The following is a 26,706-nucleotide window of genomic DNA, read 5'->3' as shown; positions in this document are numbered from 1 at the left end:
ATTATAATGAAATGCTTGTGCTCAAGAGACAGTTTAACCTTAAAGAATAAATTAAAGTAGTAATTACTAAGATATATTGTGTGTGTATGGGGGTATTTTGTGTGTACTGTAGGCCTACTGTCTCTGTGGCTGGTTAGGGAAAGTTCTTACAGTCACCCTCAATGTAATCAATGCATTTGCATATGTAGCCCATTACATACTCAGTGTAATCGTTAATGTTGTCAGCAGCAGTCTGAAAAACTGGGGGAGAAGATTAGTTCTTGTTTGAGTTCAACATGGTTATGGCCCTGGGGATGAAGCTGTTTCTGAGTCTGAGTCTGCCTTCCAGAGAATGGGTGTGCAACGTCTGTGATGATGTTTCTTGCTCTGCTGCTCTGAGGCAACGAGAGTTAGATGTAAGGGTGGGGAAGGGCCGGCCGGCCAGTTTCTGTGCAGTCTTTACCACTCTGTGCAGCCTTTTCCTGTCTGTTACATGTCAGCAGGCCCTCAATGCAGGCAATAGTAGGTCTCCAGCAGCTTGCTGTCCAGTGTGTTCTTCCCCTCAGGAAGTGTTCGCTGCTGGGCCTTCTTGGTGACTGCCCTAATGTTCTTGGACCAGGAGAGGTCCACAGAGATGTGGGTGCCAGGAATCAAGGTTTTTACCCTCTCTACACAGACACAATTAATGTAGAGGGGGTTGAGTTTACTACTGAATATAAACTACTCTTGAGAGATACAGCTGACAGATCTGTCTTTCTACACTAAATAATGCTGTTTATGATGTCTGATGTAACATCAAATCACATTTCACATAAGAGTTTAAGTTAATAATTTTCTAGATAATTCCACATCACTGTATTCTAGTGTCAATAAATAATAAACACACATCCTCCTTGACTATTGTTATATGTTCAAATGTTATCAAGATCAGCTTCCTCAATGCTATCTCAGTAGAAAAGCAAACATTTGTTTCAGTCTCCCCTTTCAGGTGAATTTCGTCATTTCGCATAAGAAATATCCCCTCCTTCTTAATAGACCGCCCATGGTTTAAAACCTTTATTGTTTTTGTTGATATTTAACACATATTTGCAATGCATTATCCATTTTCAGGGATTAAGACCGTTTTATAAACTTGCTTGCTTACATAGTCACTACCTTACCTTGTTCTCAATGAACAGAACCGTATTTTATCACACTGCCTCCAGCTTTGTGCATCGCCTGTCACGATTTCAGGATCTGTTGGTAGGTTATTTACTGTATATTCACTTACATAATTTGCATTTGAATAGTTTGCCTCTTTTAGAACATATACAACAGAAATATGTGATGTACATGTAAGGTAAGGTAAGATAACTTTATTTATATAAGGCATTTTTTAGCAATGTAAACCACTAGGCTATAGAGGAGAGCTGTTCACATCACATGTATTCTACAACTGTATGTAGAAACGCATACAGAATGTTCAGAAGAATAGTTTAAGATAATCGTTTTCAAAACATTGATTCAATCTTAAATTTAAAATGAATGTCTGTTAATGTCTGGTAATGTAATTAATGCAAATGTGAAGATGTTGCTTATACAATAATCAAGTTGTTCAGCATAACCAAATATAATGTTTCTGTGCACAAATGCACAATGAAGATGTTTCTTGCATAACATGGAACCTGTTTGAATAAAACCTACTCATAATCTTTAATTGATCAGACATGGAGGTAGCACTATGTGGCCTATGGCTTATCATCAGGGTCTGTTTTAATAAATAGTGGGCATATAATGAACTGATAGCAGACATGAAAGCCACAATCTTAGATTAATCATTTAGTTGCATGAATTGCAAAGTTCTTTAAAAATGTGACTAGTGTAAACCTACATTTCTTGAATGCAATTTTGAAACATCGATCACTGTTGTATTGAATTAAAGCATACATTTATAGAATTTTTGTTACTGTTAAGCATGTTACTGCAGTACTGCCTTTGTAACACCAGGTGGTGTTATACCAGAGTTTGTCTCAGCCGCTTTGGTGCATTTCTCAGATCTGAAATTCTCAAAACGTCATGTTCATCCTTCACATCATCTGACTTGGGCACATTAAAAATCAATTTTTCATTATTTTGAACAAACAGCAAATGATGTTGCACATCCATGCAGTTATTTATAATCAAAACCTTACCAAAACATTGCAGATTAAATAGTACATTCTGATGGCACTGACATTTTCATAAACTAAGGCTTTTGAGCAAATTATAAGCTTTTGTAGGTAATCCACTGTGGTGCAGTTTGTACAAATTATTTTGAGAAATGTACGTATTATTGTGCACACATTAATGATTCTAGGAATAAATTAATTTGATTCAAGAAATGCGCCAAAGCGACTGTGAAAAACTGTAAATAAACAGGTATTTGATCATGTTTGGGGTTGCACAATGCACTATTACAGTAGTATTTGTAATTATAGCAAACTGACTTGATTTCATGTATAAAATATCACATAAATCTTAATGAAAGCTGCAACAAAGAAGAAAGCAAATGGCTTTCTGTGAAGAAGTGAAAGACTGAAAAACTGTCCTCCCTTTATTTACAGGGAATTATTGCACTCAAAATGAATGAAACCCAGAACATCAGTATGGACATTTATTCAGCCAGAGTTCCCAAGCTCTACTTAGATGGACCCTACATTGCTGCAGAGCTGGTCATAGCAACTGTCTCCACAACAGGGAATTTCCTGGTCTGCCTTGCTGTCAAGCTAAACAAGAGGCTCCAAACTGTCACCAACTACTTCCTGGTGTCACTTGCCGTGGCTGACTTCTTTGTAGGAGCACTGGCCATCCCCTGTGCCATCCTAACAAAACTCGGCGTGCCTTACCACAACCTGTATCTCTGCATCCTGATGCTCTCAGTACTCATCATGCTTACCCACACATCCATCTTTAGCCTACTGGCTGTGGCAGTGGAGCGCTACATAGCCATTCTTCTACCCCTCCACTACCAGAGGATTATGAGACCCTGTAATGCTAGACTGATCATACTTGTCACTTGGGTCTTGGCTTTCCTGACCGGCTCCATACCTCTGATGGGCTGGCACAAGACCCCACCTCAGTCCAGCCACTGCTTCTTCGACTGCTTCATCGACTTGACCTATATGGTGTACTTCAACTTCTTTGGCTGTGTGTTGGTGCTCCTGTTGGTGATGTTCATCATCTACGGGCACATCTTTGCCACGGTGCGGCGGCAGATGAGGCGCATCAATACGCTCCAGACTGCTGGCGAAGTCCCGGCGAGCCGAGCCGCCAGCGTGCGCCGTGAGGTGAGGAAGGCCACGTCCCTCTTCCTGCTCCTCTTCCTCTTCACGGTCTGCTGGGTGCCCATGCACGTAGTCAACTGCTTCCTCCTGTTGTGCCCACGGTGCACTGTGCCAGTGCCCATCATGCTCATGGCCATCATCCTCTCCCATGCCAACTCGGCCTTTAACCCCCTCCTCTACGCCTATAGGATGAAGTCGTACCGCCAGACCATCAAGAGCGTGTTCCGGAGCTGCAGAGCGACTGTCAAACCGGAGAGTAGCAGAGGAGATGGAGACACAGCCAAAAAGACCACTGCTTAAATGTGTTATGAAGACGTACTGAGGAGAGATCCCTTTTAAAGTGTTTCATTCGAAGAGATTTGGACACATTCAATTTGTAAAAAATGAGTTTGCCAAAAGTATATTCTTTCATGAAGAATACTTCAAGACGAATATTAATGACAGGTCACATTTTACTTTGTATATTTATTTGTAAAGACACATAATTTTTGACAAATAGGATTTTTTAAAAATAATTCATTAATTCATGTCTGATAAAATTGCCATTGTTAACCGGTTGATATGTGTAATAAATATTACCATATGTGCTCAAATAAATCTATTTTAAATAAAGAGTTCAGTAATCAGTGTTGTTCAGTAATCACTGTTCTAATGTGAATAAGCTGTCTACTACTGTAAATACTTAACTATGTAGTACTGCATGTAGGAGTATGTGACATTTTGATGTACAATGAATAAAAATATTTTAATTCTGAATGTTTCAATGTATTATCTCAATTGAATCATTGCACATTACATAACATCCAGGTGGACTGACGCAACTCTTGTATTTAGTTAAGACAAACAAAACAGCAAAGTACAAAGGTGGAAATAAGGTGTATGTCCTTTTTGTGCTAAGGACATGGCAGAAGGCTGGGTCTTTCTGCACCATGCATGATCCACTTCTTTTCCAATTCAACTCTGTGTCCAGCATACACACACACACACACACACCTGATTTGTGGCAGACATCACACACTCACTCGCAAGCACACACACACTGTGCGAGATCTTGAAGCGGCTGTAGCTCTTCAATCCACCACGTGTTGTTTAAACTTGGACAGCCCAGGGTGTAAAGGTACCAGGCTTTGCATGAGGACACTGAAGCAGAAACAGAAACACACCATAGACATATACAAAACAATAAAGCAATAAAGCAATACAAAAATGCACAGTATGTTTCAATGAATGCTATAGCAAACCATTAGCTTAGCTCTTACAATAAACTCTAGTAACCTATTACATAATTCATGTGAAAGTTATTACTCAGTAAGAGACGTACCAGTTTTGTGAATCGGTCTTCACAGGCATTGCGGATCCTCTCAGGGGTGGCAGGGCTGTCCAGTCTGAATGGGCCACACAACCCTGACTCTGCCCGGGCCGCGGCAACGGCCTCTTTGATGGCGTAGAACACAGAAGCAGCCAGGAAGAGCGGTGGCTCTCCTACAGCCTGTTCAGGAAAAGGGCGGAATATAAGAACTATAGAACTAGAAAAGCTTTCATTTGTCCAAATTAAAGTGCCCATATTATGAAAAAATCACTTTTTCTGGGATTTTATGTGTTATTGTGTGTCTCTGGTGCTTCCACACGCATACAAACTTGGAAAAAAAACACCCATGCTGTTTTGAGTGAGATAAGGGTTTCTGAATGTATCCTGCCTTCAGCCTCCAGGGTGAGCTGGTCAAAATCGGCAAGGCTTTTGACGTCACAAGCCGAAAAATTTAAATATTCCCACCCACCACCTCCTTTTAGGGCAACTACGTTACGTGAATATAATGGAAACCTATGGAGCTGCATCGAAGTGGGCAGGGAAAAGGATTTATACTTACTAAATCGTTGAACAAACGTGAATAAAAGGCACAAAGGTGTAAGAGTTATCTGTTTGTTCATGGGATTCATTCTAATTCCATCACTTACATATTTCCTACAACTAGGTGAGATAGCTAAGCTTATGTTGTAGGCTACTGAAGTTCCACTGTTAGATAGCTAGCTAGCAAGCTAACCGTTTTACATAGAGATTATGGTAGGCTAAGTGTTAGCTACGGGCTATACTATGTAAAACGAAGGTGTAGTTAGGGTTGCCACCTGTCCAGGATTTTCCTGATTGTCCAGGATTTTAATGGTCTGTCCAGGAAAATAAAAATAAAAATCATGGACACTGAATGTGTATTTCAGTTTAATTGAAGCGTGCCTACGTCCATAAACGTATGCACAACCTTATTGGCTCTACAGAAATGACATAGCATAACATGGGTGGTGTTGGTGGGGGCACGCACCGTGGAAAGTTTATTCCACATAAGCAAAAAAGCAGAACCTAATTATGTATTCCTCCTTTTTTCTCAATACTGCCCCCAGGTGTCCACAACTAAAAACTGTTGAAAATACAACAAAATAATAAAGGTCTGCTATTAAATGAAGCAATTAACTAAACTAATTTTAGCTATACAATTGTCGCTTAGAATAACGGTTTTTATCTTGGGTTAGATGTGCGAAAGGCGCCGTTGCTTACAAACAAAAAGGTCGATTGGATGGTCAAAATGTCCAGGATTTTTGTCAGACACAGGTGGCAACCCTAGGTGTAGTAGATGTTAGGGGATTTTGAATTGGCGTGTTTCAGACGTTGCATAATCAATGCCCCACCTCTCCACACCAAGCCTACGAGTTCAACTGTTTTAAGCCTACATATCTCAGAAAATAATGCAGATACAAGCTTAAACCTTTGCACAGTAGTTGTTGGGTAATATTTAGCATTATTGATATAAAGTATGAGGCAAAGCCAAGATGGTCAGGCTAGGCTGGAGGCATTTGTTGATTTGGCACGAATGACCCTGGTAACAGCTAATGGAGTGGGGAGTGGATAAGTGAGCAGCAGCTCATTAATATGTAATGAGCAGCAGAAACAGCACACTTTGACAGGGACTGAAAAAGAGTGTAATAGAGGTAGGTAAGAATCTTTTCCTACAAGCTATTTCCAGCAAACAACTTCAGAAACATGTTTTCTGGAACTCATAGACCTATTTTAACTTGTTGAAAAATAGTCATAATATGGGCACTTTAAAGTATCAAAGTCAGAGAGTGTCAGAAAATACAAAAGATTGTATTGCTATAATAACATTTTTCAGTAAAATGGGCTAAATTATCAAATATGGCAAGGTTTTCCCCTTGCTTGACTATTATGGCATCAATAGATCCTCCCTGATATTGTGTGCATTCCTGAATGATCTTTCCTGACATTCTGGCTTTCCTTGTTTTTCATTTTGCCTAATGATTATTAAATGTCTATTACATTTATCTTTCATCCATGATCCTATGGGGGCAGCCGTGGCCTACTGGTTAGCACTTCGAACCTGTAACCGGAGGGTTGCCGGTTCGAACCCCGACCTGTAGGCACGGCTGAAGTGCCCTTGAGCAAGGCACCTAACCCCTCACTGCTCCCCGAGCGCCGCTGTTGATGCAGGCAGCTCACTGCGCCGGGATTAGTGTGTGCTTCACCTTACTGTGTGCAGTGTGTATTTCACTAATTCACGGATTGGGATAAATGCAGAGACCAAATTTCCCTGACGGGATCAAAAGAGGATATATATACTTATACTTATACTTATACTATCAATGAGGTCCATATGAGTTCAGTTTTTCGACCCCTCTACCTTTGAGGAGAAGATGGCCCTCTCATTGGGGGCGTCCCTCAGCAGAGACACGCTCAGTTGGGTGGGGATGTCTCCAAAGGCAGGGATCTTGTACATGCCGGGGCCACGGGTGAAGAGGTAGCCCTGGGGGGAGTAGCGCAGCTCCTCCAGAGTGAACAGGCCCACGCCCTGCATGAACGCTCCCTCCACCTGATCAGCGGAGAAGCCAGTTAACATCCACATCAGTCATGCAAACCACTGCTGCTCAACTCTGCTTACTTGTGTAGTCAGACAAAGTGTTGATGAAATACGTATTAGGCTAATATATTAGATTAGGATATTTCAAAGATTGGATATGAGAAAGATGATACTAGAACATGAACATCAGGTTTTAATCATCAGTCATGTAAAGTTATAGTAAAGAAGCAAGAGTTTGTTTATTGAAGGATAATAATGTTGTAACTGCACCTGTCCAATGTCTAGGGCTGGGTTGAGACTTTTACCAACATCCATCACTATAGAGGTGTGCACATTCTAAGAGACAGAGGGATAGAAGACTGAAATCAAAACCAGTAAAAAAATACAGTAGCCTTGCTAGGTATTTAAACCCACATGAATTGTGAATATATTGTGAATATTTGTTTTCTCCTATACTCCCCGCCATGCTTACAGTAAATAGCATGGACATTTTCAGGGAGATACAACACATATACTGTATCAGGGACTGATAAGGGATTCTGTTCATGTTAACGAGACAACTGACCACCACCTTATGCCCAGCTAAAAACAATGTCTCCGGTCACCAAAGGTGACATGCACCAGTGTGTTACCTTATGGCTTCCTGTCAGACAGTCAATCTCCACCTCTGAGCAGGCTACACCGTAGCTGAAGTAATTAAAGGGTCTTCCCGAGTTACTCTCAAAGTCATAGCCCAGGTCAGGGGTCCTGCAATGCAAAGTAATACTCCATCATAAGTTCCGAATTCAACATTACACCATCATTGGAATGTGCAGAATGGGATGATCACATGTGGAACAATCAATGCAAGATGTATAACTCACTTGTAAAACCCGTTTGCTGACAGGTTGACCCTGTCAAAGTATGCAGATTTAACCTGTAGAAAAGCATAGAATAATAGCACACAACTCATAAAGGATTCCTTGTAAAATCACCTATAACTGCTATATACTGTAAGTCACAATCAATTAATACATATGAATTAATAGTAATTAAAACAAGAATTACCAACACATTTTACACCAATATTACACTACTGACCATTCAATGCCAGATACAGCACATGGCAACAGTAATATCATGGCGCCAAGATAAGGACTACCTCCACATCTACCATCTATCTATCTATAAAGCAAGAAGCGTCTGTCTGTCTGTCTGTCTGTCTGTCTGTCTGTGGCACGCATATCTCGCTGACCGTTTGTCAGACTGATTTCAGATTTCAAACTTGGCAGGTGTCTTGCTATGGGCATGAGTAAGTGCAGTGCCAAATTTGACGTTGTTTGAATAAGAAATGCAAAAGATATCGTTAAATATATCGGTAAAAGTAGCCACTCCCCCTCCCACACACCACTGTACTGTAATCTACCAGTGAGGATAGAAGCAGGGCTTTGGCAGAGCTGGATCAGTGTAGGTTACACGGTTAAAAACGTAACATGTCTGACCTCAACAGTAAAGTGAACTCCGCGGATTTAGCAACAATACGCCAAGACACACAGGTATGCAGTGGCTCTTCAAAATGATGTAAAAAATGATGTGCAATAAACGGACACTTCGAAATAGCCCAGGCTACTTTGGACTGTCTTTAGACTTTGAATAAGCAAACAACAGTTCCAACTGCAAGGTCCTAAATTGAAACGAGCGATGATGGTCCCGAATTAAAGAACGTCTCAGAATGCTACACATGCAAAGCATAACCAGCGACAAGCAACGAGTGGCAGACAGAGTGTGATGTCACTTATAGGCCACCAGAGACTGTTTTTGAGTCACACCGCTGCAAATTTCATATGATGCATCATTCCACAAAATGGTTTGTTTTCGCTATCATCAAGTTATTCAATAGGCTAAGCATATAGCCTTGACTCAAAACAGCTGTTAGGATTATGTAATTTTGATTTGTAAAAAATGTCACATGTAGCCATGCTTAAATTCTGCTCACTTCACATGTATTATATTTTTATATTATCTGTAGGCCTATTCATTATTGAATGCTTACCTGGAATTATGTTTTTCCCTATTCTATTTTTCAAGCAGGCCTACCTGCAGGCATGTAATTGGGCTACAGGAATAGCATGTTTGAACGGGCACTGCACTAGTGTTAGCTAATCCACCATGGAGGCTAATAGAGTGTGCTGTACTTATGCCCAGTTTTTGTGATGCTAAGCAAATGAGTATAATCGACTGTCACTGGATGGGACACCAGTCCATTGCAGGTAAACCCCTGGCTGAAGCTGGTGCATCTATCCAGAGATAAATATTCATTATGGGTCACTGACCCAGTCTTCCCAGGTGCCTGTGGGGTTCTTGGCCTTGTATGGCTCTATACGTTGAAGTAGTGTCTGGCATGCGTTCTGGAAGAGAGGAGGGAGCATCATAATATTACACAAAAGCTAGACAATGAGTCACCATTAAAACCAATGATATGTAGACGTCTTATCTTGAAATATCAATATTCACAATAAGTGATTATTTTGGGATGCCTTACGTGAACGGCCATGCCGTTGAGGTCAGATGAAGCGGAGGCTGCGGTGGGGCTGGTGTTGGGCACAGTGCTCGTACTGGTCTCTGTGATGTGGATCTTAGAGCTGGGGATTCCCAGTGTCCTGCTGGCAACCTGAACAGCCACACAAAATGCACCAGTATTAGTGCAGGAAACAACCAGAGCCACTGGGAGAGATCCATTTCCTTTGACCTATAGATCCCTCATGTGCTGAGTTCATGCAAAGGACAAGGCAAACCAAAGGTTGCAAAATGATCCTGTGTCCCTTGTTATGTAATTTCCAAACATGTTTGCATTAGGCTTTCTTCCTGGACCATCCTAGTCCCTGTGCTGTACCTTATGGTTGTAGTTATATTCTTATAATCTGGAATCTCATAACATTATATGTTGTCCAATAGCAATACATGTTTTTATTGGAATCCCAGTATCTCATTGAATGCCATAAACTATAATGTACTCACATCTAACAGGAATGTTAAAGTTTCATCTCATAATCTTTCTTTAGCTACCTTTTAGTATTTACCTACTTTAGTATGGATTCTGTCTCACACTGCAGGTATGTTTTCTGTCATTACCTGGACCATCTTAGTGTGCAGACCCTGTCCCATCTCAGTTCCTCCGTGAGTCAGCAGCACTGATCCGTCTGTGTAGATGTGAACCAAGGCTCCTGCCTGTTATTGCACCAGTTGGACACATGAGAACACAAAATCACAAACTATTTGTCTTTAGCAGTATGCAGACTGGAAACCAAACTCACACACATGGCTCTGATCAAGAAAACCTGACATCAAAATCAATAAATCATCATAACATTGTTTAAGTGACCTGGTTGAGGAAGACAGCAGTGAAGCTGATGCCAAACTTGGTGGGGATGATGCAGAGACCTCTTTTGGTCCAGCGGTGCTGCCTGCGAGCAGAAAGAGGGAGCTCAGCAGTGTAAAAGCAGTGACCAGGTCCATTGTGTCTTACGAGGTGTAACACACATTATTCACTTTGTATAACTGGTCTGGCAGGAACTTTTGGATGCAATATTTTTTATAGAAAGGCTGCAACAGAAGCTAAATGAGTAAAATTAATTCAGTTTCTTAATTAAAAATGTAGTTAAAGTGCCGATGTAGATAAAGTGCAGTCTCTCTGTCAATCATCACCATGGCCAACAGACCCGTGTGTGTGCCAACACACAGAGTAACTAAATGTTCCCCGCCACTTACTTATTAAACTTCTCCAGATCTGCCTTCCGCCACTTACTTATTAAACTTCTCCACATCTGCATTCTGCCACTTACTTATTAAACTTCTCCACATCTGCCTTCCGCTGGTGATAGTTGGATATTTCCAAACACTCTTCCCAACAGCGGTCAATGGTGAACTGTTGCAAGCACTGGTTGAATGGAGTCAGATCTCCCTGCTTGTAGAGATTCAACCTCCTCACCTGTTATAATACAATAATTAACACAATTACTTGATGCCTGTTTGAAAGGTACAGTAATATCTGGAGTTTGCAATGAGAACTGATGTGTGGAAAATATCTCTGTACTGTTATACTACAAACGCTAGTCAAATGTATAAAATTAGCTTTATAATTCAAGTATTGTTGCATGCTAGATTTGGAAACACAAGGATGTTGTAAAGCTGGTATGAAAGTACCATAAAACACTCCTAAAACACAGAGTGTTTAACACCTAAAACACAGAGTGATATTTTTTACTATGATCTGGAGATTTACCCATTGTGTTTCTCCAAGGCAGGTTTTTTATGTTTATGATTCACAAAATAACAACAATTTCAAACTGTAACATAAAAACTATTACTCACAAACCATGACTGTAAGGAGAGTGCATTAGAATAACAGAATACAAGTCTTTTTAGGGCCTGTGTCCACTAATCACGTATTTTGCGATGATAGCGCCCTCAACCGCATTTTCAGAGCGCTTCGGTCAAGTGTTTATTGCTTCTAGGTTACTGTCATCGAGAAAGAAAGAAGAACTTTCAGCACTCTGAGCGCTGCAGAAAAAAATGGTCAGCGCCGAGGGCTTTTTTTCAGCCGAGGACTGTGAACGCTGAACTTCATCTATACCAATTTACCTCTTGTTACAAATTCTTGTTATAATCCTATATCAATATTGTTCTTGAGATGCTATGATGACTTCTTCAAAACCATTTTCAGATGGGCCGTTGAGCATTCATAATATGTTTTTGGTAAACATTGGCAGTCACCTCTTCAGATGGCAAGCCACAGGCTAGTGCCACATCACTCATCCAGCTCTCTGCCACCATCATGCCCTGGGGTCCTCCAAACCCTCTGAAGGCCGAGTTGGAGGGCAGGTTGGTTTTACACATGTAGCCTGTGCCACACATGTGTGGGATGTTGTAAGCGTTGTCCATATGAAACAGGGCCCGTTCCATGATCTAAAACAAACACAGGGATAAAGGACACATACAGTAAGGGCACTTTTATACCTCAGAAAAAATAGTTTTTTTCTTCTTTGACAGCAAGGCTTAGACTAGATTCACCCAAAATCAGAATCTAGGTAGGTATAAGGTATTTTTAAGGAAGTTACACAGAACAGGACAATCTCATTTTTCTACTTACAAGCATGCAGCACAGACAAATCATGGAAAGCAATTCCATGCAGGACGTTCTATGCAGGAGGCTATGCATGAATATAAAGGTAGCTACTAGCTAACATCTGAAACTATCTCAGCAAGCAGCCGCATAAGAGGGCCTAGATGGAGGGAGGAAAGAGTGTTGAGTAAAAGATGTGATAAGTACGGATAATGAGAGATCCAAGGAATTCCCAGCATTGCTGTAAAATGTCATCTCTACAGCTCTGACTTTTCCTGACTTCATATAGCCAACCTGGGAAGCAAATGGACATTTCAGATTAGTTATATGGTCTGGGAAATTTAGATTAACAGTGAATCCTTGCTAAAACAGATTCATTTTCTAGGCCAGTGTGTATCACTGTATATATAAGTAAAATGAAATAGAAGGCAGTATTCTACTGATGATGAAAACGAGAACATCTAACCTTGTAGCGACCAAAAAATGGGTGTCGACCACCAGTAACAAGCATATCCTCATCTCTGTCCAACATGCAGCGAACAGGTCTTTTGACTCTAGGTAGAAAACATCAAAAAACAATATAATTCAATTTCTCAATTCAATGTCATAATTTACGTTAATATCTGTAAACATACAGACATGACATTATACCACAATCCAAAAGTACGTACTTCTGTGCTGCGATGGCCACCACTGTTGAAAGGATTGTACTTCTACTCTCCTTGCCACCGAAGCCGCCGCCCATTCTCTTTACACGACACACAACCCGATTGGCTGGCACCCCAAGTGCCTTAGCAACCAAGGTCTAAGGAATAAAGCACCATTTAAAATATTCTAAACTAACACCTACATTAGCAGTATTCTCCTCTATAATTATAATGCAGAATAAAAGTGACAAAATGAGGTACATATGTGAGGCATGAGGTATGAGTTTTTGAGAAAATGTGTTTTCATACACACATGCTCTAATGCTCTAATGTTATGACAGTCATGGCTGACCTGTGTTTTAGTGGCGGCTTGTGTGGACACAAAAAGCTCCATCTCCCCGTCCTCACCCCGAGGAACAGCCAGGGTGCAGTTGGTCTCCAAGTAGAAATGCTCTTGGCCTCCAATGTGAATCTCCCCTGTGGTGGCCCAAACGCAATACGTTAGGCCTTAGCGATTCTCCCTTGGGTATGTGCACACGGACGATTGCAAACACCAAGGAATTGTGGCAGTTGTTCTTATCATACTAGTTTGCTTACACACACACACACACACACACACACACACACACACACACACACACACACACACACACACACACACACACACACACACACACACATTTCCTTGCACACATGCCTTTCACATTTATTGGCATTCCTGGTAAAGTTGAGTAAAAAGAGGTATAACAAAATCATCTTTTGGTCATTTATCTTGGTCTCACAATGCAAACAATGAGGAAAAAGTCCAACCTTGAAGGGAAGGAAGCAAGTTTGTCACATTACCAGTTGATTGGAAATGTTTAATTATTGTTTTAACTGTAAATATGGGCTGGTGGTAGCACAGTGGCTAAAGAACTAGGCTAGGATGTACTAGCCTGTGGGTTCAATGGCCGCCTTCCACCGTCCTGCCCTTGAGCAAGGCATTTAACCCCGAGTTGTTATGGGAAGACTGGTCCTCGTAATATAACTGACAGATGAGTGAGTCGCTTTGGATAAAAGCCTCTGCTAATTGAATAAATGTAAACGTATATGTTCATCTGAGTGCCTACAGTTTATATTGGGAGGCAGTTAAGCACAAACATTGTTCACTTTGTGTGTCTTTATTAGTAGTGAATGTTTTCTCACATGTACTACACTGTAACAAGGCATCCACATACATCTTACTACAGTTATACATACAAATGCCATTGTTAAATTATGATTTTTGCTGTTAGCATACAGTAACATAAAAAAATACATATAAGAGTCAGTGGTGGCTTATATATTATTTTACCCCTTTGATGCATGGTGTCCACAAACGTAGACAGTTAAATATCTTCTAATTATTACACAGCTCTTCAGAGTGCTGCAGAAAGTTCCATTCACATGAATGGGCCTTCCCAACGTTCAGAGGTCTGTTAAATCTATATAGTCACGGTTCCAAAGTATATAATGACCGCTGTCAAGGGCAACGTGTTCTGTGCTTCTGAAGTACGTTCGCTTATTGCTATTGAATTTCATTGAAAGTGAAAGTCAGCTAGTAAGTCGTTGCCATGCAACACCTGAAACTGTCAAGTTCTATCTGTGTGGCGAACTATTTGTTTTGTCAGCGGAAGCCACAAAACGGTAGCAAAATAGTTTTTAAAGACGCATTGTGTTAAGTTTCTTTTCTCGTTTTGACAAGTAGCCATATAATAAGCGGGATAATGTATTGTCCACCGGTAATTATTGGAAAATAAGTCCCTTCAGGTGGAAGCATAGCCTACCATGTTGGCATGTTGTTGCAAAATCCACGGAATCATACAAGCAGACTGTATACAGAGGTAGTCTTTACTGTTGAGGTCAGACATGATAATCATCCAACCATCTTGCACTTGCTTAACTTTTCACCCATGTACACTGATTCAGTTCAACCAAAGCTCCGCTTCTACCCTTTCTGGTAGCCAACAGTGCTGTGTGAGACGATCAATATCTTTTATATTCGTATCTAAACAACGTCAAACTTGGCACTGCACTTACTTGTGCCCGTAGCAAGACACCTGGCAAGTTTAAAGTATTTCGGACGAACGGTTCGACAGATATGCGAAGAACAGACAGAAAGACATTCCTGTAAGTTATAGATAGGTAGATAGATATTATATTATATTATATTATATTATATTATATTATATTAATAATATAACATAATACAATTGTACCTGTTTTAGTCAACTTTACCAGAGCAGTCCTTGTGAAATATCACAGTACCTTGATGAATGTGATCTGATTCTTTGAATCCTTGAGAAACATCTCCTTTTTTTATAGTCCGTACTGGCTGGTAGAATGACTGGCTTTCAATGGCGTCCTGTTTGAGGGTAGAAAAAATGAAAATCTGAGGGTGGAAAATCTGAAATGTGGAAATGTATTTAACCTCATCTCCTGATTTGGATGAATACCATCAATTTAGTATCTGAGTAGTCGAGTGAAAACCAGTTTACATAACACTGACACAGCATGGTAGGAAACTAGCAGAGCCTTACAGAAGAGAACATCAAACATACATTAGAAGGATCATTAGAATGACTCTCAATACATATGGTGGTGTACAGTATGTGTTGGGGTGTGCACCAACCTGGATGGTGACAACAGGTTTCATCTCCTCATAGGAGATTTTCACGGCTTTAGCTGCTCTCTGGGCGTGTGCTTGTGTGTCAGCAACCACCGCTCCCACTATGTGACCCACACATGTGACCTAAAACACACACACACACACACACACACACACACACACACACACACACACACACAGAAGGGGGATAGCCATGCTAGCATCATTATAACACATCATTTTACTACTCAATAGTCACATTTGGTAAGAATGACTTGGCAGATACAACTATGTGAACCTATAGAGAAAACCTGCTTCTGCTTCTACGATAAGTAGGTTAGTCCATAACTTAGAGAATACTGCACTAAATTCACAATTGTAAAGATTGATATATATATATATATATATATATATATATATATATAGATAGATAGATAGATAGATAGATAGATAGATAGATAGATACTTTATTCATCCCGAGGTACATTTTTGAATCTTCTTTCTTTAGATCTTACTGATGAAGGATCTAGAAGATGAATAACTGCACTACTGATTGCAATATAAAGTATCTAAAGGACCATTTAAATCTTTGATTAACTGTTTGCCAGGAATAACAAAGTCAGGTGAGGATCATGGCATACTAGCATGTCTTCATACTGTAGTGTCAGTGTTTAGAATAGCATCACTCACTCAACAAAAGAAGCTGATGAGACTTTTTTATATAATGTATTAATTCAATTAGTTAATTATTGGCAATAAGTGTTTTTGTGACCATACAAGATAGAAGACATGTAAAATCACCAGTTAGCATTGAGGTTTAGGAGGAAAGTACTCTAATGCTTAACTTACACATTTGTCTCGCTCATGACAGTTCTGGTCACGTTTCATGAATGCGGGCCATTCATGTGAATGTGTGTCATGTGTAACGGCTGGCCATTCAAATCACTGAGTCATTTGTGTACACAAAGAAATTGATTTTTTCACAGCATGTGATTTTCACGACATGCCCCCTCCCTTTCCACCACTGGCGCTTGCACAATGTAGTGTGAAACGGCCCGGGATGTTACCGTGTCCTTCGCTAGGACGGTCTCGTCATAGACCACTGGCCCGGTCATGTTGCTGCCACGAATATCCTCGAAGGACACAAAGGTGACTACTCCAGGAACGGCCAAGGCCTCTGCTGTGTCAATGGATCTGATGACCACACAGAGACAGGGTTCTCAATAACTCATGGGATGCACAACTCCTATTTTCCACTTTTGTTTCCTTTGTTTTGCTGATGGTATTTCAAACACCGGCATTGCACCACCAACAATTTCACAATTCAGAATTCTGTTCTGTTCTATCTCAGACAATTCCTCTGATAGCTTTCAGTTTTTAACATACTGTTGGGTAGTGAGAGGAAGGGTGGGTTTTTGTTGTGGATATCTGATACACATAATAAGCATCTGCCCTGATAACACTGTGGTTTCACTTTGGGTTTCAGCTCATAACGGAGACAGCTTAAACACACTAGGCTACATGCTTGAACTCACTTGATATGTGCGTATGCTTTAGTGCTGGTGACCAGAGCAAGGTGGAGCTCATTTTCATAGCAGGGGATGTCATCACAGTAGATGGCCTCCCCAGTGGCCTGCTTCAAGGCAGAGAGGTGCATTATGGGCCGTCCGATGACATCGTCGGCATTCTGTCCAGGAGGCACTGTCTGAAGGCATTTTCAAAAGTTCAGTGAGAAATGGGGGATCATTTTTTTAAAGTGGAATCTAGGTTTAATCATTGGTTATTATTAAGTGCATCCAGGTTTAAACATTGGCTATCAACCTTCTTTTTTGGACTAAGACATTACTAGTGCTAAAAAAGCTTAACAGGTGGCCAAACAGATGCACTTGTTGTTGTAACCATGAAGCCAATGATTAATTCTGGAAGTTACAAGCCTTACAAGCAATATTTCATTCATTTCATCGAAGAGATATTGGAAGATTATTTAGAGTTTTTCAATTTTCCTGAAAGGAGGGAGGATAGGTGAGAGATATTCCATAGCCAGTGCTTTACCTGGTAGAGTTGGACACTTGAGGGAGATTCTGGGTGAAAGATCTCTGTGGCACTGCTGTAATCTGGCCGCACATCCTCCACAACCACTCCCTGTATAAAAATGAACACAACATGAGGATCTACATTTTTAACATATTAAAAAAGGATCTTTGTACTTTCAAACCAAAGTTGTTTTTGGTCTGTTATTTTCAGTGTCAGATATATAACATATAACATATATGCTATAACATATCAGATATAACATAACAGATCAGGTAATAAATTATATTATGGTTCTTCAGAATTCTGATGAAAATTCTTCTACAGAAGTTTGACGAAGTGGTCCAATAATTACGGAATGGCAGACAATACAATAAGGGCCAGATGTACGTGCATTTGCGTACGTAGCGTTATCAGCGCCATAGCCAAACCGCAGAAAGCGAACACAGTGGATCTTCAGTTTACGTGCTATTAATCATACCTGTAGATTGGGTAATCAGTGATTTTCTCCGTCCCCTACCACGATATACAAACGTTCACAACTGAACACATACTTCAATCACAAGCGCAGTTGAATGAAGTTAACTGATGACAACATTAAGGAATCAAACCTTTAGTTATCTATGAAATAATACAATACATGATAAAATGACAACAAGCAGTGAGATAATGAAGAACAGTAGTTCTACTCAAACTACGCAAATCTACCAAGTAGGAAAGTTTAAGTGGATGATGTGAAAGTGAATGTAAATAGTAAAAAAATAATGTTTATAGTAAAAAGATGCAAAACTGGTGCTCTGAATAGTCTTTGAAAGTTCCTCTTATTGACACATTTAACCACAATTTGGATTAACACCTGCTTTTACAAGGCGGAAATATTTCACTGCAAAACACGTGCACTTTCATGGGCAGTTTTCGTACATACAGGGGAATATCTAATTAGGCACATGTTACGCTTCTCCTCCCATCTTTTTACACAAAACTCCCACTTTCTCTTGACCCTCCTATGAATGCATCTGCATGACGCGGAAAAGGGCAAATTGCCATTCTCAGCTTTCGTGAAACCAGAGCACTCACATCCTGAGCCAATTTATGCTGGACAGTCAGGTAGAACTTGAAGAAGAGGCTGATGGTCAGGGTGCATCTGTAGGTCACCATCCCTCCTGGGACCGACGGAGCCAGAGCCATTTCCTCAGCCAAGGACATACAGGCATCCTCCAGCAGCCCCTCACTCCAAGGCCTGGACAGCAGGGGTCAGACTCAGATCACATTCATAAGGGCTACATTTGTGTCATGAATACAGTTGGGTCTTGCTGTTCTGACCATAGTAATGATCAAATAAGCCAGAGACCATAACTGCAGTCAGAATGGCTAACAACACCAAAAAATCAAAACAAAAGGACCCATAGAAATGTATATGTTCATTTGTATAGCATCACTGTCAACAGACATAAGTAAAGTTGACATACCTGCCAATGAGTTTGTTGCTGGTGGCTTTAGCAAGGACAGTGGTAGGAGCCATTCCTCCATAGCTGAGCTGCAGATCTTTCACAATGTTGGAGCCCTCTTGAAATGCCACGTTCATCCCACAGGTGACAATGGCGATGTCATCCTCTCGACGGGGAGACTGTTTGAAGGCAGAGAAGTACTGGCCCTGCAGCACATACAGTAAACACATAAGTCACAATCTGATGTCACTATGTACACATACTACACATACTGTACAGTGAGATAAAGAATGTCTTATTCTAACAGAAACATTTGTGAGATACACAATGTTATGTGTATTATTGCAACCTTCACCCACAGCTGATTCTATGTCTTACATGGTTGATTTAGTAATGCTACAATCCATGTACTGTATGCACAAGTAAACATTAAATCAAGTAAAATATCTGAGGGACTGAGGGGAGATCAGCCTTATAGGTAACACTTTACGGTAAGGGTGCATGAATTATCATGAATTCATTAATTAATTAATTAATTCATGATTAAAGTAAAGTGCTACCAAGTTGGCATTACACTTGTAGGGGTAGAGATTGTTTGGACACGTTCCTCCTGGTAGTGAGGCTGAGGTTGGTTTGTTTCTGAGTTTTGAGTTGGTTTTGAGAATTGGTTTGTTTGAAGGAACATGCCAACTTTGTGGGAAAAAAGCGTATTTGCCCTCTTCATGAGCTTGCATGTTTGACCTTTTTTGTGTATGGGATCTCAATTGACAACAGAATCTCTTCAGGCTTCAGGGCAGTTTTCCTGTAGCCTGGGAAGAAGCTACCATCCATCTCAACCACACGTGTTCCTCCTGCAACAACAAGTTCTTTGGTTTATGAGAGGTCATGTCACTAACTAACTGTACATGTCTAAGCCTTTTGGCATGTAATGAGCCAGTCTGTCATGGCCATAAAGATCACCACATTCACATAAACACACTCCCAATATCAATAAAAGGGATTACTGTAAATTATCAGTGTTGTATACCTGGGCTGTTTCGCAGGTTTGGGCATACAGTGAGTTCAGTTCATAAGCAGGTCATAATGCACCAAGTTGTAAATAAATAACTTTCTTGAATAGTTGACTATATAGTTAGAATAGTTAACACTAGAACATTATCTTTATTCAGCAACACATGACAGACTTCAAAACAATCAATTACATTGGATGTGGCACAATGCTTCAGCACTCCCCCACCCCACCATTAGACATTTCTACAGTAGAGAGTCTGTGTGCACACATCTAGTCAGATATCTATAAATGTCTAGAAATATTTACAGTTCACAGTCCCGGCTAATTTCCTGACCCAGAGAGCAGCGCAAAGATTATGAGGCAGGACTGCCCACTCTCTGGCCCTATCCCATCACTTGTGCATATCAGTGTGCCACCTTATCAGTGCAGTTCATATAAATGATTACCCACCCACTGCCATGTGCGGGCTAAGACAAAACACAAAAACACGGCTCACCGCACCTTTGGACATGAGGGTTAACTTGCACGCTGCAGCCATGAATACAGGGTTGAGGTCAGAGATGGGGCTGGCTGTCATAATGTTTCCTCCAATGGCCTGGAGAAAGACGGGGCACATATGACCACATAACACTAAACTGTTCAACTCTTAGTACAATAAGAGGTATGCAGTGCAGAATATTGGTGTTTTTCTTTTAAATACATTCTCTTGTCTCTTTGTCTAAGCCACAGAAACGACAGAGACAGAATGTTTATTGCAAGCAGACAGAACGCCCCAGGAATGTATATTCTGTCATTATATCTAACTGTGAGTGTTCTAGATCTGGGTTCATTGTCTTGGCTTGACTTACCAATATTGTGCTGTGCTGTGCTGTGCTGTGCTGTGCTGTGCGTGGAGCAGAGCTACCATAACTCTGCTGTAACATCCAGAATAAAGAACTACTCTTTCGCAAGCCAGTCTCAAGTTTTACCTGCTCTCGCTACATTGTATTAACATTCGATCAACTCTGTCAACTCGGTGTCTCCATTTGGAATTAAGGAGACGGTTTTTAATAGCATTCTTCAACAGTATCAAATGTCCACCATGAGTTGGTTATATTTGAATAAAGATACTACACATATCATATCAACACATACACTAACCTGACTGTTTTCCAAGAACTGACTTTCCTCATCTCAGCATTCAAATATTTTTTTTAGAATGTCAGAACTTTTCTAATGTTGATTAACACATATTTCTATTCTCATATTTTATTTGGATAGTGGTATGATATTGTCTATGTATCAAGTGATAAAGAATTTAGTTTGAATTAGTTTGGAGAAGTGCATCAGTGACGTACCGCGACGTTTCTGATCTGCTGACCAGCGAACCAGCGCAGCTGCTCCAGCACGGCCTTGAAGACCTCGGTCTGGTGCGCGGGCAGCTTGGACACTGCCGTGCGCAAGACATCCCCCAGCACTGTCAGTGTGCAAGAGGCCCCAAAAACGATCCCTGTGTCACAGAAATGCAAAGACGAAGGAAAATCTGAACGAACAGTACACAGCAGTCATGCGTACTAACACAGACATGGCAAACAAAAACATGGCTACATCCCCAAACATGAGGTCAAATAGGGGATTATGGCTATTGCTACTCCAAAACAATAATTTCACACAGTTTAACAAAAATGCGAAACCAGACCAACCAAAAGTGGGCGTGAAGGGCAGGGAGGTTGTGAATGAATAAAGTAGTGTTCACTCCCGATATGATGCAACACTGTGAAGCCAAAGCAGGCATCTCTAATACAACACTACATGCTTACCATCCTTTGTGTGTTCAATGCTGTTGAGCTCTGGGATGTAGGCAGGAGCAAGGATGACTGGGTACAGCAGGTTTTTAAACTTCATCTCAATGCCTACAACACAGTGGGATTCATTCATGAAACTACCTCAATTACTACTGATTTCAACAAGCTATGATAACATGGAAGTTATTATAAGACTTGGAAATCTGTGGAAAATCTTGAAAAATGAGTTGCCTACAGATTCAAATACAGACAGTGGTCATATAAGAAAAAAAAGGAATCCATGACAAAATGCTAATGTAAGCGTCTACAGTAGATAGCATTGCAAAACCAGCGCTGAGGTCATAGTCTTTGTTAACAGATTCCTTCTTTCACAACAGTAAATAATTTCCCTGGTGGGTTTAGCAATACCTGACCACAAGGCATGGATGCAATTGAAATACAGTATAGTGTGTGTGTGGACCTTGCCCTGCTCCATCCATCCGTTTGAGTCTCTTTTCTTTCTCTGTTCTTTGGCAGGTGAAATATGCTCACCTACTTCTGTGTTCCCGACCACAAGTTTGGCCTCTGGATAGCGAGCTTTGAGGTCCAGGAGCTCTGTGAGAGAACTGGGCTGAATCCACAGCACCCTCTCTCCTTTGAATTTCAGCTCTTTCTGAGATTGCTTACTTATGTTCTGCAAATGAACAAATAACTCTGAATATGCATAGTATGTTTTCTATATTCTGTAGCGGGCTCAGAGAGAGAGAGAGAGAGAGAGAGAGAGAGAGAGAAAGAGAGTGTATGTGTGTGTGTGTGTATGTGTGTGTGAGTGTGTGTGTGTGTGTGTGTGTGTGTGTGTGTGTGTGTGTGTGTGTGTGTGTGTGTGTGTGTGTGTGTAGAATCTGCCCTGAGAACAGTTGTGCCACTAACCATCAGCTCTGGTGGAAATATGACTTCTTGTGTTGGATCCAGAGGCCTGAACTCTGATGGATCATAAAGTGGTTGGAAAGAGATAGATGAATTCCCCTGCAATAGAACACACACAATTATCAATGGCTGCCTAGTTAATGATGTTTGATGGGGAATAGATCGATCAATATGGCTAGTTGTAGGGTTGTGAAATAGTATTATTCTTTTGGACCTGCCTGCCCTGTGTTCCTTTTTTTCTGTGGTAGTCCTCCTGACCTTCAGAACACGAGTAAGACTCAGTTCAAACATGTGATCAGATTCCTAGTATGCTCTGGGAGTGCAAGCCAGCCATGACACATTGATTATAACATAAACGCAAACGATCCGCTGAATACTCTACACCAGAGAGAAACTACCTTAGCAGAGCGAAACGTGGTCAACTTCAGTGACTTCACTTTTCAAATGGATAACTTTTCATCACCGTGTATTTACAATGTATCTGTCACAAAGTAATTTAAAAAGATGATTCATCAAAGTCAACAGGCTTGACTTACGTTGGTGTGTCCATTGGTTGAGTCGCCATTAGTATGATTTCCATTAGTGATACAGCAGCCATTTTCCTTTCCTCTCCCCCCACAGCAGCCCCCCTCCTGGAGCCATGCGGGACAGAAATAGGACAAAAATCCAGACATATCGTATCTACATTATTTTACCAAAAAGACTATATTAAACATCCAAACCAAACTTTTCTGATAACCGATGGCTATCTATCCAGCCATATGAACATTTGTATCATGGTTTATCTCATTATTTCAAAGTTGACTTCCTATAGCCTGTTACAGTAAAGCTCAGGAATTAGCACTAAGGTGATCACTGATATATTTAACCATACCTTTGTAAATGTCTTGTAACCTTCCAAAATCGGTCTGTAGCCAGTGCATCGACAAAGGTTACCTGTGGCAACATATAAATATGCATATGTAAACACTTTATACAGTCTACCGGCAATGAACAACATTCATCAATAAACACACAATATCAAAATAATACACTTTTGTGTAGTCTATATCTGGCACAATCCAAACAAAACCAGAAACACATTGTCAACTGCCGTCAGGTTCTACATGCATTAGATATACAGCACACATGCTGTCATGTCCCACCTTGGAAAGCTTCCTCCACATCCTGCATGGATGGCTGGGACTTGTTCCTGAGCAGTGAGTACATGGACATCACGATGCCAGGGGTACAGAAGCCACACTGAGAACCGTGGGCTTTGGCGATCCTCTCCTGCAGAAAACACCCAACACCAAAGCCAGTGTTATGCTAGTCATCAGATTGACCATCAGGGTCAACAGAAAGGGGACATATGCTACATGGAGAAAACTGAGCAGTTTGATAAAATATATCTTATTCTAATAGCAACATTTGTGAGATCTACAATGGTACAATAATTTCCTGTGCATTAGCCGCAATGTGTATAAAGCGCAGGGCAGTGTTTTATGCAAAAAAACAAAACAAATAAACACGTTAATAAACACGTATTAATCGCACCTGTGTATTAACCACAGTGCCCGATAGTCCAATGAATCAGAATCAGATCGTGCAAATCATAAAGAAGAATGGAGAAAAGAAATGCAATCCCAGTGTATTTACCTCATAGCGGAAGACGTTTAGCAAAATCAATGTATAAATCTTGGTTAATAGTCGGAAAATTACGGGTATGTTTATGTTTACTATTGCATACTTCACCTCAGATGATTCTGTCAGATACTGGGTGGAGAAAACTGAGCAGGTCAACAGCTAAGTGGACACAGTGTTGCAAGGGACATTGCTGGCTGCAACAGGTTGTACTGTACCAAAGGGGACACTGATTCACAATATCATGTCTTGAATTAGACATGAATGTACGCAAATGTTTGCAGTCTTGCCTGAACAGGATGGAGTTTACTTGCGACGCTGCCGATGCCCTCCACAGTGGTGACCGCACAGTGGTGTAAAGAGCAGAGTGGGGCTAGGCAGGCATTCACCGCATGGTGCCTAACAAGAGGGGTAGTTAAGGACACAGAACGCCAGGGATTGTCTCCTTAAAATCAGTCAACTCTGTCTCTCACTTCCTCAAAATGTCCAACTCTGTCTCTCATTCCAGCAATGACAATTTCCTGTGGAAAATGTGTCAGTTGTGCAAGCAGTAATGCCTGTGTGTGTGTGTGTGTGTGTGTGTGTGTGTGTGTGTGTGTGTGTGTGTGTGTGTGTTTGTGTGTGTGTGTGTGTGTGTGTGTGTGTGTGTGTGTGTGTGTGTGTTTGTGTGTGTGTGTGTGTGTCTCTGTGTATGTTTCATATTGTGTGAGAGCAATAAAAGCTGTCCGAAAAGGATACACAATGCGATCCTGATGCCGGTGGAACTTGGAGACCATGACAGTGCAAGCCCCACAGCCTCCCTCAGCACAGCCCAGCTTGGTACCGGTCAGACCCACTGACAGAGACAGCCGTTAAGGAGCAGTACACACCAGTAATGGATCAACAGGGATATTTCAGAAACACTACAAGGATAACGTGTCAGCATCAACAAATCCAAAAACCTGTCCTGCACCTGAATATATACAGATGTTTATAACACAAGGCAATTCAAGGCCATTAGGAGACAAAAAATGCAAGAGCAGATAAGGAAAGGCAGAGACAAGGGAGAATGAAAATACATGCATGTTTAGATTTAAGTCACAAAGTTCAAGCTCTTCAATCTTTAAGTTGACATGAGACCATTTCATCTCAGTTTCATTGCTTTTTAAACATATATTCAGGAAAAGTATTGATTATGGCACAAACAGAACATTGTGAAAAAACACTACAGCAGGAATGCATATGTTAGGAGGATTATCAAAACCCAATTAGTAGGAAATCAAAACAATACTAGTAATGTCAAAGTGCTTGCATTGAATTTGAAGCAATCCTTCTTCAATTTTTGCATTCCTAATGGTATCTGCATTTTTCAATATTTACCTTCCAAATGTTGGGTATTTAATGTAGTATTTACTGTTACCTAAGGTCTCCTTTGGAATGTAGCTTGAATGTTATTCCTCATTTTGTAAGTGGCTTTGGATAAAAGTATCTGCTAAATAATAATAATAATAATAATAATAATAATAATAATAATAATAATAATAAGTAATTGTAAATGTAAGTGCTTTAAATTAACACCGGTATCTCAATATTTCATTATGATCATTATAGCCTATGGGCTGTGTTAGCCTACATATCAAATGGACCAAAATTGTATTTAAATTCAAGCAAAGTGCACACACAAAGGAGATACTATTACATGGATACATTTTCTTCTGAGGTAAGTCAAAAGCGTCATCTCTGGCTCTGCATTTCGCTCCAAAATCTGCAATACACGATACATAGATGTTCAAAGATTATGTTCAATTTCGTTATAACAGCTGAAATTTGCCTGGTAACAGCAGACGGATATCAAGCAGAGATGTAAAAGTTCGGCTTCAGAAAGTAATAGTCATTTCATATTTTTGTTTCAACCCTTCACTTAGGCAGCTGATTCTAGTACAACTCTTAAGCTAGGTAGATCAGCTAGTGAAATCACCTGTGCGAACAGGTACCAATAAAAAGGACTTTTACTTTCTGAAGCCGGACTTCTACATTCTCTGCATATAAGCTAACGAATTGGAGAATATTCAGGGTTTCCCCCCACTACTAACCTTTTTCCCATTTACAAAGAAAACAAGTTCGTCCCCAGATGGTTCCATAGCATAAAGTTTTTCCCTGTCAGAACTCATCACGTTTTTGTAGCAGTTGTGCGCCGTTGTTGTCGGAGAATGGATGGATGTCAGACAGTTTCTGCAGACAGTGAATGATCATTTCACAGCAGTGTTCAGCTGATGGCTGTCTAGCACGTGACAAGGCATATCACAAGCCTACCTATAGCCTAAAAGGTTAAAGTTATGAAATGGAAAAATTAGACATTACAAATCCATTGAGCGCAATCCGACAGATACATATTGCCACCAACT

At 40.6% G+C, this 26,706-nt stretch overlaps 1 protein-coding gene and 1 pseudogene across 1 annotated transcript; one reads left to right on the top strand and one right to left on the bottom strand.

Moving 5' to 3' along the window:
* Positions 1-2,579: 2,579 nt before the first annotated feature.
* Positions 2,580-3,581, top strand: LOC143139214 (adenosine receptor A2a pseudogene; annotated as a pseudogene).
* Positions 3,582-4,334: 753 nt separating this feature from the next.
* Positions 4,335-26,442, bottom strand: xdh (xanthine dehydrogenase). The gene is made up of 36 exons (XM_076299816.1): positions 26,395-26,442; positions 26,009-26,066; positions 25,061-25,157; positions 24,613-24,721; positions 23,845-23,971; positions 23,574-23,635; positions 23,236-23,331; positions 22,703-22,798; positions 22,325-22,466; positions 21,809-21,901; positions 21,347-21,498; positions 20,511-20,604; positions 19,739-19,848; positions 19,019-19,203; positions 18,627-18,789; positions 17,571-17,660; positions 17,054-17,223; positions 16,586-16,712; positions 15,543-15,662; positions 15,179-15,275; positions 13,245-13,369; positions 12,917-13,050; positions 12,712-12,799; positions 12,453-12,539; positions 11,897-12,088; positions 10,966-11,111; positions 10,506-10,587; positions 10,256-10,351; positions 9,666-9,794; positions 9,457-9,531; positions 8,008-8,060; positions 7,777-7,891; positions 7,415-7,480; positions 6,968-7,156; positions 4,603-4,770; positions 4,335-4,421 (listed from the first exon to the last, which is right to left on the bottom strand). Exons 1-36 carry the CDS (start codon positions 26,440-26,442, stop codon positions 4,371-4,373), a joined length of 4,032 nt encoding a protein of 1,343 aa, XP_076155931.1. The 3' UTR covers positions 4,335-4,370.
* Between the last annotated feature and the right edge of the window lie 264 nt (positions 26,443-26,706).

This window comes from Alosa pseudoharengus, unplaced genomic scaffold (genome assembly GCF_046254945.1).
Source record: "Alosa pseudoharengus isolate Yale_2024_CS ecotype anadromous, Long Island Sound unplaced genomic scaffold, YU_APseudo_1.1 YU_APseudo_1.1_scf_22, whole genome shotgun sequence".
In the NCBI taxonomy this organism is placed as follows: Eukaryota; Metazoa; Chordata; class Actinopteri; order Clupeiformes; family Clupeidae; genus Alosa; species Alosa pseudoharengus.
Note: the sequence above shows the minus strand (reverse complement) of the source record. Positions and strands in the feature narration are given on the sequence as shown.